At 42.2% G+C, this 13,401-nt stretch overlaps 1 protein-coding gene across 1 annotated transcript in view; it reads left to right on the top strand.

The window, feature by feature from the left end:
- Positions 1-13,401, top strand: part of Igf1r (insulin like growth factor 1 receptor) — a 308,645-nt gene that overhangs the window by 268,068 nt on the left and 27,176 nt on the right. Inside the window, exons 11-17 of the mRNA XM_047542106.1 lie at positions 682-965; positions 2,375-2,511; positions 2,955-3,114; positions 6,734-6,836; positions 7,394-7,464; positions 11,762-11,991; positions 12,244-12,354. Coding sequence (XP_047398062.1) covers positions 682-965; positions 2,375-2,511; positions 2,955-3,114; positions 6,734-6,836; positions 7,394-7,464; positions 11,762-11,991; positions 12,244-12,354 — 1,096 coding nt within the window. The remainder of the gene's footprint in view (positions 1-681; positions 966-2,374; positions 2,512-2,954; positions 3,115-6,733; positions 6,837-7,393; positions 7,465-11,761; positions 11,992-12,243; positions 12,355-13,401) is intronic.

Raw genomic sequence — 13,401 nt, 5'->3', positions numbered from 1 at the left:
CTTAACCACTGAGCAACCTCCCCAGCCCTTTTTACAATATTTTTTTTAGAGACAGGGTCTCACTGAGTTGCCTAGTGCTTCACTAAGTTGCTGAGGCTGGCTTTGAATTTGTGATCCTCCTGCCTCGACCTCCCAAGTCATTGGGATTATAGACATGTGTCAGTGCTCCCAACTGGGGTAGGATTTTCAATTACCAAGATCCTGCAAGGAAGGATTCTGGAGTTTAAACACTTGTTTGCTGCTTGAATCACGGCATCTTTATTTTATTTCAGAGGAGACCAAAGAAACCACCATTACAGGCCTTTGAATTCCTTCTGCCCCATTCACCCGGGGCCTGAGCAACCATCTCACCACCCGCCTCATAAATCTTAGTGCAACTAGTAGTTTCTAACCGCAAGGTCTGTGACCAGATGGCACCAATATCCTGATCAAATAGGGTACTGCCTAGCCCAGTGTGGCTCTGGGATCCTGGGGGGAGCATGTGTACTGATCCTGAGGGGTAGAGTTGAGAAGCAAGACAAATAATAAAGAAGGAAATCCCCATTATTTGTTCTTTTTCAAAAGGGTTGAATAGTTGCTTTTGTTACACGGGTTAGATTTTTCTTTTCTGATCTTCTTACCTAGTCAAAGAAAAGGCAAGAGGCATAAGCTTTACAAGCCAAGTTTCTCTCTTCCTCACAGACCTGAAAGGAAGCGGAGAGATGTCATGCAAGTGGCCAACACCACCATGTCCAGCCGAAGCAGGAACACCACAGTGGTGGACACTTACAATATGACAGACCCAGAAGAACTTGAGACGGAATACCCTTTCTTTGAGAGCAGAGTGGATAATAAGGAGAGAACTGTCATCTCTAACCTCCGGCCTTTTACTTTGTACCGCATTGATATTCATAGCTGTAATCATGAGGCTGAGAAGCTGGGCTGCAGTGCCTCCAACTTTGTTTTTGCCAGAACCATGCCTGCAGGTATGGTGTGATCCAGCTCGCCCCATTGCTGACTTACTCACAGCCTAGTGGAGAAGATTGTGTTTTCTGGACATGGAATCTTAAACCCAGGTTGACAACCCTGAGACTCAGTCCTACTAAGGAATATGGTGTCATTAGTGGGCAGTCTGGTAGACCAGCTGCCCAGAGAATGGAGCTTACACTCTGACCGTGATGTCACTCCCATCTCAGACTCTCCAAAGAAAGTACTGGAGGAGCAAGGAGTTCCCTGTAGAGTCCCCTCTTCTCTGCTTGGCTCACATTTGCATTTGTGCAATCAATGGCCTAATAAACTAGTCTTCATGCATAAACTGCATTCTCATGGTTTCTGTATGGTCCCCTGTTGGCTACCTGGATTCAGAGTGTCCATCACTCCTCAAGGTCAACTCCTAGAGTAGCCTGTGGTCTTGCTTGTTTATTGCATTTCCCTTGTGTGTTAGACACTGCATGTTACTCAGGCAACCTTTCACATCTTTGAAGGTGAATGAACTGCCCATATCTCACACTCTTGCGAGAGGAATCGGGTAGTAGAAAGAGCATGGAGGTGACTGAAGTCTGGGGAGGGAGGCTTCCTGGACGTGGTTCTGGCACTCATATGCAGCATGCTCTGAGCAATCCTCAGCTTCCAGTGCCTCAGTTTCCCCAACACTTCTAGAGAAGACATAGGACATAACCAGCTTATCTTTTGTACTAAGAATTGAACCCAGGGGTGCTTTACCACTGAGCTATATTCCCAGTCCTTCTTATTTTTTGTTTTGAGACAGGATCTCACTAAATTGCGTAGGGCCTCACTAAATTTGAGGCTAACCTCGAATTTGTGATCTTCCTGCCTCAGCCTTCCAGGCTGCCAGGAGGACAGGCGTGCGCCACCATTTCCAGCCCAGCTAATCTCTTGATGTCTTTGTCAGGGTAATTTTCCATGACTTTAACTCACCACATTTCTTTAGAAAAAGGAGAGTTAGTAGCTGAAGGAGTAGATGAAGGCAGTCAACCCACTTGCTCTTGTGTGCATGTGGCCTGTGGAGGCTCCATGCCTGCTTCACCTCATCAGCACCCTTTCAGTGCTCTTTTGTTTGATGGGTTCTTCCTTCATGTGGTTGAAGTAAAATAGAAGAAGAAAATTATTTGTTGCCAGGAAGTTCTTATGCTTGGTCATGGGCACTTCTGGTGGGGGACTGTGGTATCTTGAGATGTACAAGTCATCAGATAGGTCCAGTTCCTAAACCTCTGCTGTGTGTGAGGAGCTAGCTTAGGAGGAGACCACGTGATCACTGTCCACAGTCATGCCCACGTAGATTTGGGGAAGAGGGTTGTTCTCAGGTAAGCCCAGCATTTGTCTCCCCCCTTGAGACCTGAATCCAACTTTGTCCTTTGTTTAAATTGTTGCACAGAAGGAGCAGATGACATTCCTGGCCCAGTAACCTGGGAGGCAAGACCTGAAAACTCCATCTTTTTAAAGTGGCCAGAACCTGAGAATCCCAATGGATTGATTTTAATGTATGAAATAAAATATGGATCACAAATTGAGGTGAGCCTGGGCTGCGTTATGGGGTTGTATGTATTTCCATTAGGGTTGACAGCATGTGTTACATTGTACTCAGTTTACCTGCTGGTTAGCTTCAAACAATAAGATTGGGTGAAAAGTTAGTGAGGATATAGGTCTTTCCAGCAGCTCCATGCTCATTCAAGGAGTTAGGATGATTTTTACCCTCAGAACAGTTCCATTGTAGAAAATGATCTTAGGTTAGATCAGTCAATAATTTTTAACTCTTCTAAAGTTCTTCTGGGTTCCAAAGAATTTGAGTATAGTTTTGGGATATGGTTTAAATGGCTTTAAGAAGGATCACTTTTGGCGGTGGAGCTGGTCAAAGATTAAGCAGCTAGAGTCACCAGGGTAGCAAGTGAACTGGCAGGTGCCAAATGTCTCCCATGTTTGTAGGCAGTTGATGCATATGTTTTATTTCCCCTCAGGATCAGCGAGAATGTGTGTCCAGACAGGATTACAGGAAGTATGGAGGGGCCAAGCTCAACCGGCTAAATCCAGGAAACTATACAGCCCGGATTCAGGCTACCTCTCTGTCTGGGAATGGGTCATGGACAGATCCTGTGTTCTTCTATGTCCCAGCCAAAAGTAAGGCTATTGAAGGAGTAGTGTGGTAAAACTGAAAACTGGTCCAGGATTCAGGAAGGCTAGTTTGCTAAGGCTGTCTGGATACGATAGTGTTGGCCAACTCTCAGAAGGGTCATATGAGAAGCCAATGCCTTCTCTGGGAGCTCAGTCTTGGGGATTACTGGACTTTGGGTCTCTACCTCATGTGACTCGTTGAAAGATGGTTTGAATCCCTCTTTTCGGAATGGTATAGCCACTGTTGAGTTAGAAAAGATCTTTACTTTCACCCTGGCCAAAGCCATTTTACCTGCTAATCATAGTTAATAAATAGTGTATTATATTCTTGAATACTGTTAAGAGAGTAGATTTTTTTAAGTATTCTCATCACAAAAAAATGATAAGGATGTAATATAATGCACATTAATTATCTCAGTGCATACATATTTCAAAACATATATATATGTGATTTTATTTGTGAAAATAAATAGATATTTTCTTTTAAAATAAAACAAGAACTATAGTAGTTTAGTCAATACTGAATGTTCAGAGATATACGTGATTATCTGAAAATCCTCTGTGACAGCAAAAGGATAGGAATTGTAAACTGTTTATGTATCTGGAATTATGCTGTCCCTGTGTTCAGGTTTCAGAAGTAAGTAATTGCTTAGGCAGATAATTTTTTCAGTTAAAATAGTCTGAATTCTCCCATTTAGTCCACTGAAGCCAGTCTGACCAGTTAGCTTATATGGCTTTTCATTACTGTGACAAAATACCTGAGATAATCTTCTTATAAGGAGGAAAGGTTTATTTTGGCTCACAGTTTCAGAGGTTTTAGTCTATGGGCAGTTGGCTTCATTGCTTTTGGATGTGTGGTGATGCAGTATATTGTGGTAGGGAGTATGTGGTAGAGCACAGCTGTTTACCTCCTGGTGGTTGGGAAGCAAAGACAGACTGGAAGTGGCTAGCATTCCCAATATTCCCTTCAAGGCACACTCCCAGTGACCTGACTTCCTCTCACTAGGTCCCACCTTCTAAAGGTTTTACCACCTCAGATTGGAGGCACCACAGACTGGGGGCTAAGCTTTCAACAGCGTGGGCCTTTGTGGGACATTTATCCAAACCACAGTTTATGCCACTTTTCCAGTACCTGGAACTGTAACAATGTTCCTGTAACCCTCCCCCGAGTAGTGGTTTTCTCCCTCTCCCCCTCCCTCAACCCTCAACATCCCCAAGGACTAGAGCCTAGGCCTGGGATCTTGGCATCAGGCTGTAGTCTGTGAAATGGCATCCTTGGTTTCTGGGGCTTAATGAACTTGGCTTTTCTTGAAAGAGTCCATATTCCTTTCTGCCTCTGCTGTTCCTTTTGTAACCCTGTCAGTGCCAGGATGATACTGGGGAACCCAAGTCCCTCTGATGGAGTTTCTCCAGCAGAAGTTGGCATGTACCACAGGGAAATTGAAACTGCTTGTCAGCTTTGCTGCTGGGAATCTTTCCTTATGTCAGACAAGACTCTCCCACTACAGTTTAGTCTCATTTCCTCCTGTTTAATCCTCAGAGGAGATGGAAGCTTTGGAAGCTTTCTGGCACCTCCTGTCTTTTTAGGAACTCTGCATGTGCTTGAATACTATTAAGTTACCCTCCAGACTTCTCATCTCCAGATTAAATATTCTCAAGTCTTTGACCTTTTTTTGCAGCCCAGTTGCATAGATCAATTTTCTAGCCATTTAATCATTTCGTTCTTCTCTAAATGTGCTCCAGTTTCTCCATGTGCCTGTTGAGATGTGAAACTTAAACACAGTACAACCTGACCAGTAGTACAAGTGATACAAATACAAGAAATAGTCTAAGGGCTTGTTCTAGTCTAAGGGGAAACAAAGAAAGCCTTCTAGTTTCTGATACCTCATGACTATTTTGAAATTGGAAGGAGCCTGCATTCATTTTGAAAGATACTTGATAAAAATATTTTTAATTAAAAAATGTGAAGCATCTTTAATGTCTTTAAAGAGAAATAATAATAGACTTTAGTGGCAAAATAAGCATTGACGGATGACTTATGATCCTCGTAACTTGGTCCCCAGTGAGTTCAAAGCCCATTTCCAAGTAGACATCTCTACTTGGGTGTCCAACGGATACCTCATGCTCCTTGTGCACAAAACCAAAATCCAAATTCCTGCCCTCAAAACACCTCTTTTCTACTTGGTTTCTTAGCTTAGTTAGTAGCCCTGATCACCAAAATAACGAACTTCACAGTTATCCTTCACTCTTCTTTCTCCCCAGCTACTCATTTTTCATTCTAACCCAGGTCATATGGATTCTGCCTCTTAAATGTCTCTGGAATTCAGCCTCCCCATTGCCACCACCACTACCACAGCTCAGAGCCTGCAGGTTGCTTGTATTCTGGCAGTATTTTGAGGTGTGGCTGCAGGAAGGCTGGCTTCTCATCTTGGGACCATGACTAACCAGCTACCCATATGACCTTGGGAAGTCAAGGTCATCCCTTTAATCTGGCTTGTTTATAGAAAAGGAGCAGTGATTTCTTCCTGAAGTCAGAACTGAGTATCACAGAGTACCCCCAAAGGTTGCAACATGTTCCCCCAACTCTCTAAGACAAGTCAGTGAACAGGACCCCAGTCTGTCCTTGGGCACAGCTATCTGATCGGTTCACTGCTGGTTTTGAAAACTTTTGTTGCCTCCTTTTAATCTGAAGAATGAAGTTGAAACCACTTGGCTTGGTCACCCTTGGTGAGCTGACCCTGACTTCTCTCCAGTGTTATCTCTAAATCATTCCTCTGCATATAAAATCATTTATCCCAAGGAAAGTGTATCTTTTTCTTTCACGACTCAAGCTAAAGAAATTTGCCCTGTGGAAAATTTCCCTTGACTCCCCTTTCTCCTCTCCCTTGCTGTCTGTATCCTTGCCATATGTGTCATCTGCTTTTTTCTACGTATTGACATGATTTCCTGCATCTGGCAGGATTTTCAGGGGTACAGATCTGAATCCCTGTGCCCAATTTATCTGTTATACAAGTCTGGTGACAAGTGCGTTTGTGGTCTCAGATTTTAACCAGTCTCAAATGATTCTGGGAAATTTAGAGCAGCAATGGCAAGGGGTGCCATCCAGTTGTTTGAGAATGTATGTTTTTTTGTTTTAAATTTTCCATGGAATTATTTTAACAGGTAAAGATCAGCATAGCTTAAACACTACATGTGTAAGCAAATATTATTTCAGCAAATGTAGGTGTATCTACTGAGAATCATTAAACTGCATACGAAGACTCCTTTTCCATCATTTAAGCTATTATATCAAAATATCAGAATATTCTGGGTTTAAAAATAAACATATACCTCATTCTGCACGTAAACTTTTTTTGGGGGAGGTGGGCAGAATTGAGAATTGAACCCAGGGGTGCTCTATCACAGAGCTATATGCCCAACCCTTTATTTCCTCTTTTTGCAAATATTTCATTTGTTTGCTTTGTTATTTCTGATACCATTTACCTTGAGGAATTCCCAGTGTGCAATAGGGGAGTACAGAAGTTTTTAGGGATTTTTTTTCATATTTCCAAAAGAATATGAAAAAGATAAAATGAGCATATTGTTCACCTAGTGACATCGTATCATGTCCCCCTCATTTCTGCAGCAACGTATGAAAATTTCATCCATCTGATCATCGCTCTGCCAGTTGCCATCCTGTTGATCGTGGGAGGGCTGGTGATAATGCTGTATGTCTTCCATAGAAAGAGGTGAGCACCAGGGCCAAGTTAAGGCGATTTTTGCAGCCAAGTGGTTTGATGATTTGAGCATGAGCAAAGGTCAACTCTTTGAAGAAATATTGTACAGAGTGGAAAACGTTCTTTACAGAAGAGAACATTTTCTAATGATTTAACAACAAGAACAAAAAAGACTGTTTTCTCCATATCCCCTCTTACCTTCACTGATTCCTCTGGTGCACAGATTCTTCTGGCTAACATGGAGCTTTTCCACGCATACCAGTTCTGCCCTCCCCATCACATAAACTGTAAAATTTCCAATTAAGCAAGAAAGCTAGTGTTTCTTAAAAAGTTCTAATCCGAGGCTACCAAAGAAGCCAAAAGATGTGTCCTCAAATGTCTGCTGGCCCACCTGGGCCTGAACTGGGGGTGTGGACCTGAGCTCCTATTAGCAGTAAGCACTCTTCCCTTTCTTTCTCAATTTTACTTCATGAAACAACAAATAAAACAGATATAACAAATATGAAAATATATTCAGAAAGATACGGAGAATAGGGTTTCTTAACCTGAATTTTCTCGTTTCTTGGCAGAAATAACAGCAGACTGGGGAATGGAGTGCTGTATGCCTCTGTGAACCCAGAGTACTTCAGTGCAGCTGATGGTAAGGGTCTTACCCAGGGTCCCTGGTAGGGGGAGGTCGGGAGCTGTCAGAAATGTTACTAACTGGGGAAGAGGTTTGTGTTATTTTGAGGTACCTTTACCTGGGATCCATCTTTGATGATCTACATTTACCTATCTGTCTGTCTGTCTGTCTGTCAATCTATCTATCTAATCTATCTATCTATGTTTTAGCAGCTCAGTGCATTTGTCAAAAATTCTGGGGCTGGTTGGATGCCCCAAGGGAAAAAAAGGCTTTAAAAAATGAATTTGGTGGGTTCAATCCCCAGCACTGCAAAAAAAAAAAAAAAAAAAAAAGAATTTGGCCAGCACAGTAATCAATTTATTTAGTTGCTTGAAATTTTATGCCAGAATGAAAGAAACTTTCTGTTAACCTCTAGTTCGTGGATATGCTACAGCTGACAAAACTGTCCTTTTAATCCTGTTTCAGCTAGATGGTCAAGGCATTCCAGTAGTCCAGAATTCTTCTGTCATTCTCTCTTGAGGAGGGTCATACAGTTTTTTCCTCATTCACATTCCCTTTGGTATTTCCTAATAAGGGTCATTTAGTTAAATGGCCCAGAAGGTCTGATTTGGAAGCTGGGTTGACTCAGTGGTTATTTCCCTTTTATTTATTTATTTATTTATTTATTTATTTATTTATTTTTCATCCTTTTTAGCTTTCTTTTCTTGCTGCTACATTTAAATACAAACTTAAGTTATGTTGGGGGTGGTTCGGGGCTAGTACCTTTGGCGCTTTGCTAGGGGCTTTTCTAAACACTCCCATGTTCTACCTATCCCTCCTGTAGGTGGGTTTCCTTACAACTGTCTTCAGGTACAGAAACAAATTCTAAGAAGGAACTTGCCCATGGTCACACAGTGAGCCAGGATGAGCTTGCCCTCCCTGGCCCTTCCTGTTGCATCTGGTTGGCATGCAATGCAGTCAGTGTTGAAGAGCACCCTGGGGTCACTGGGACAACCAGGGAAGCTGGCCCATAAGAGGGACTGGACCAGGCTCATCAAATGAATAAGCAAGCATATGACATTAGGAGAATGTGTTCAGAAAAAAATGTTTACTTCTTTCTTGCTTCAGGAGAAGTGGAAGTAGATATGCAAGAGATATGAGATAAGGAATTGTGATTGATCTAATCAATTATCTTGATCAAATGAGAAAGCATAGGAAAATACTTTGGTAATTTTAAAAGTACTGTGTAAGTGTATATGATTTTATTATGGTTTCTTTCATCATTTCTAATTCATTATGTTTATAGTAGAGCTAATCAAAAACAGCCCCTTCTGAATGGGAATCAGGTACAGAATGAGGACATTATTTGTGTTTGCATAAAGGTCTTACAAAGTTGTTTTTAGCAGGCATTTACACATGTGTGTGTTTGTGTGTGACAGACATAGAAGGCATTCCGAAAGGATAAACACCACACGTATAAGAACAGCTCCTTACAAAAAAGATCCTTCTCTTTTAAAAATAATGAAAACAGGAGTTTGGGTATCTCAGTGATAGAGCACTTGTCTAGCATATACGAGGCCCTGGACTTAATCCTCAGCTTTGCCAAAAAAAAAAGAAAAAAAGAAAAAAAGAAAAACCAGCAAGAGGATAGGTATTTGTCAGTTGTACTAAAAATAGCATTTTTACTTCTATTTTATTTATTCATTTATTTTCGAGGCAGGGTCTCTCTTGGATGTCCAAGGTGGTGTGAAACTACTGGGCTCCAGTGATTCTCCTGCCTCAACCTCCCCCATAACTGGGGATTACAGGCATGCACCACCTTGCCCAGCTTAATAATTGCTTTTTTTAAAAAAAGAAATCAGGTGAAGGTGTCCCCCCAAACAATGGGACTGATAGGGACAGTGCAAGACCACCTCTCCTCTCTGAGGGTGGTATAAGACTATGCCACAGAATCTACTCTACTTTTAAATAAAGCATCAAAGGTGGCATTTTCAGCTTTAATGATGAAATATCCAGGAAGTTTACAGAGAGCATTAATATGATAAAGTCAGACTCTGTAACAGTGACTTGAATTCAAATTTTGTATCCTTACAGAATGCTTTCATAATATGTCATAGTTCTTAAAAACAGAAGCAAACTTACTGCCACCCATGCCAACAGGTAGAAACACAGTCACCTCATTTGAACTTAATTTATTCGGGCTTTTGACAAGCACCACATAGCCATTTTTCCTCAAGGGAAAACAAAATGACATTGCAGTTCAAAGGTGCTTAAAACTTCTTTCTCCCAAAGTTAATCTGCATGTCACCATTCTCCTGACTACATTGAAAATCCCCTACAGGAAAGTGCTGATAACATTGTGCACGTTTATAAACCGCTACTGACTGGTGGCGCTTAGGACTGCTGGTTAAAGTCGGAACTCTTGGTTTGAATTTAAAGAAAAGGATTGAGAGCCTTGACTTCTGGGACCTCCCACAGAATGAACGTGATTGGTTTTAACTCCATGTTCTGTGGCATACTACATATTTAATTCTGATTAAAAGCCAGCCTGGATCCTCAGAGATAAATGAATAGAGACAGTGAGTCTTTATACCTTCAGAGGGTATTGTGAAGAGCTGTATCTCCTGGCTGCCTTACATCCTTACTCTTCTAAGCAAGCTTTAGCCTCCTCTTCAGGGATGCTAATTGCCTAAGCCCTACAGTGGCCATTCGAGAAATTCCTAAGCACAATGTATGATGAAATACAAAAATGTATATGGGAGAAAATTTAAGAAATTTAATATTGTCCATGTTAAGATACTCCTCAAGGTATAAATTGGTGGTGTCGCCTGGGCCTAATTGATAATAAAAATCTTTCCTGTAAGACATCACTAAAGGTAAGTACTTGATACGGGGATTGCCACACGCAGTTGTCAGCTGCTGGTCTATCCCATCTGTCTAACCACAGGCCCAAGGTCAACCTCTGAAAGCACAAAAACAAACACAGACATGAGCCCCACTTCTAGTCCTCTGTTTCTGAACCAGGACCACTTCCTTCCTGCCAGGCAGTATCTGTTGTCTGTTTTCCCTCAGGCAAAGACCTTAACTCACAGCATTAGGAGATCATGGTTATAATTGAAATTTCATACAGATCTTATGGACAAGATTGACTGTATTTTAATTTTTACCGTACCATTGGAGTTGTAGGAGAGAGCCACTGTTAGATTTTTCTTTCTTTCCTCTACTGCCCCACTTTTTTTTGTTTGTTTGTTTCTTCCTTTCTGCCTAGAATTATTTGTTTTCTCAAACCAGAACAAATCTAAGCTAGAGAAGAAATCATATGCAAGCTCAGTATTTACCATGCCCACCCTCCAGCCCTTCACAGGGGAGTCCCATGAATTACAGAGTCCAGGCCAAAGCCCTGTAGTCAATGCTGGTTCTCCCTCAGTATGAGTTCAGTTGCTTCTGTACTTCCCTAGTGACCCAGTGGTCAAAGGCAAGGCTAGGAAACACTATCTAGATTAGAGATGTTCTCCTGGTAGAAAGGTAATACAGTTCACATTAGTAACCTCACATTTCCTAGTAGCCATACTTAAAAAAAATAAAAAATAAAAAAAATAAAATTTAATAATGTTTTATTTAACCCAATATATCCAAAAATATTATAAGTTTTGACATGAAATCAGTGTAAAAGTTACTGAGTTTATTTTGCTAAGTCTTTGACATTTAGTGCATATTTTATACTTAGACATGCCTCACTTGGTCTAGCCCCATTCAGCAGCACAGCACAGACTATGCTGGGGACACTTAACATCTCTTTTGGATGCATCCATGAAGTAGGACGTTACCCTCTCTACTTGAATCTCTGACATTTTTCCATTGCAGAAAACTCTTCCCCCACTTCCTGTACTCCCCTCTTTCTCTGATTCGCTTTTGGATCTATTGACAAGGACAAGCAAATTTCAAACCCAGAATCTTTCTTAAGCATTTCATTCAGTTTTTCTGTCTCCTGTGGTTAGCTTGCTTTTTGGTTTTCAAGTAATGGAAATAAGTAAGCAAAAGGAACCGCTGATTGCTGTCCTATCCTAAGTTTCTCTGCTTCATTATGGTTCTTATATGTTGGTAATATCTTTGAATTATGTTGGGATCCTCAAAGATTTGGAATACCTGTACTTTGTGCAGTCCTACTCAAATATTTGGCATGGGGACATTTTGAAGAAAGTCATGTGATTGTCTCCTGATTTTTACTATTTTGCCTTTTGCTGTTTTGTATTGTTTGGCCTGCAGTTTCCGCCAAAAGCCACATCTGTCTGGGGATTGTTTTCCATGCCTTTTTCCATCCCGGTTTCTTCTCTAGTGTATGTCCCTGATGAGTGGGAGGTCGCTCGAGAGAAGATCACCATGAACCGGGAGCTGGGGCAGGGGTCCTTCGGGATGGTCTACGAAGGAGTTGCCAAGGGTGTGGTTAAAGATGAACCTGAAACCAGGGTGGCCATCAAGACAGTGAATGAGGCTGCAAGCATGCGTGAGAGGATTGAGTTTCTCAACGAGGCTTCAGTGATGAAGGAGTTCAATTGTCACCATGTGGTAAGAGCAGGTCCCTGAAAAGCCAGGATCTGACAGAGTGAGAAAGCATCCCTAGAGAATCCCAGTGTGTCCATGGTGACTCCTGTGGGTTTGGTGTCCCGCCTTCTACCTTCTAGAGCCTGGTTGGTAGAAGTCCTGATCCTCTCTGCTCCTGGCCACCAGGCCCCAGCACCACACAGACAGTTCCAAGTAGTGTGGGTAACTGTGGGCAACCCTTCCCCACTGAGTCCTTCTCATTTTGGTTCCTACCAGGTGCGGTTGCTGGGTGTGGTGTCCCAGGGCCAGCCAACGCTGGTCATCATGGAACTGATGACACGGGGTGATCTCAAAAGTTATCTCAGATCTCTGAGGCCAGAAATGGAGGTCAGTTTTGATTTTCATCAACCTCACATGTTATCTCACCTGTTTCCTTTAAAACTTCCCTGTAGAAAAATATTTTGTCTTTAAATCAGCTTACTTTTCAGCCTCAAGTGTTTTCTTGCTGCAAGCTTGGTTAGAGTCCCTTATGTAAAGAATTTCCCAACTACAGGCAGTCCTTGATCTTTGTGAGAAGAACTTGTCTTTCCTCAGATCACTGTCCACATAAGCAGCTCTGTCTTTGTGGCTGCATTTCCTCATATCCACCCCCAGGCCACGTTGGTGCCACCCCCATCCCCAAGGCCTTGCCTGCCAGCCCACCCTGCTGCCAAGAGTCACCTCCTCCTCCTCCACTAACTTCCCCGTGCACTTGACTCATCTCCTAGCACACATGGTCTCTTGTGGTCCTCTGAGTGTATCCCATCTTCGCCCATCATCTTGCAGTTTTTTCATTCAGCATGTAACTCAGGTCCCTATTTGTGGCAGACATTCTTTCCATAAATGCTTGTTTAAGGTTCAATGTGAAGCCGGGTGCAGTGGCTCACTCCTGTAATCCCAGTAGCTTGGGAGGCTGAGGCAGGAGGATTGAGAGTTCAAAGCCAGCCTCAGAAATTTAGTGAGGCCCTAAGCAACTCAGTGAGACCCTGTCTCTAATAAAATATTTTTAAAAGGGCTGGGAGTGTGACTCAGCAGTTAAGAGCCCCTGGGTTCAATCCCTGGTACCAAAAAAAAAAAAAAAAACAAAACAAAACAAAACAAAAAAGTTAGGCTGGCTGGATTTCTGCCCTTATTTCTGGGAAATTGCTAGGGTGATTTCCCACCCAGTTCTTACTCACAAGCCCACCACACACACACACAGCCCTTACCTTGCACTGTCAGCGGTCTGTGCCTTTGAGACGAGGAAGCAAGAGTTCTTAAACTCTGCATCTGTATTTCAGGCTTGATCCTGAGTCAGTGTCTTGCTTACACTTCTGAATAATAATCACCTCAGCTGCACAATCACTGCTTAGTCTAGTAAAAATTTCAACATGCTAGAGTCCTGTGTAATCTTTC

The sequence above is a fragment of the Sciurus carolinensis genome, chromosome 2 (assembly GCF_902686445.1).
Source record: "Sciurus carolinensis chromosome 2, mSciCar1.2, whole genome shotgun sequence".
Classification (NCBI taxonomy): Eukaryota; Metazoa; Chordata; class Mammalia; order Rodentia; family Sciuridae; genus Sciurus; species Sciurus carolinensis.
This window is presented reverse-complemented; position numbering and strand designations above follow the sequence as displayed.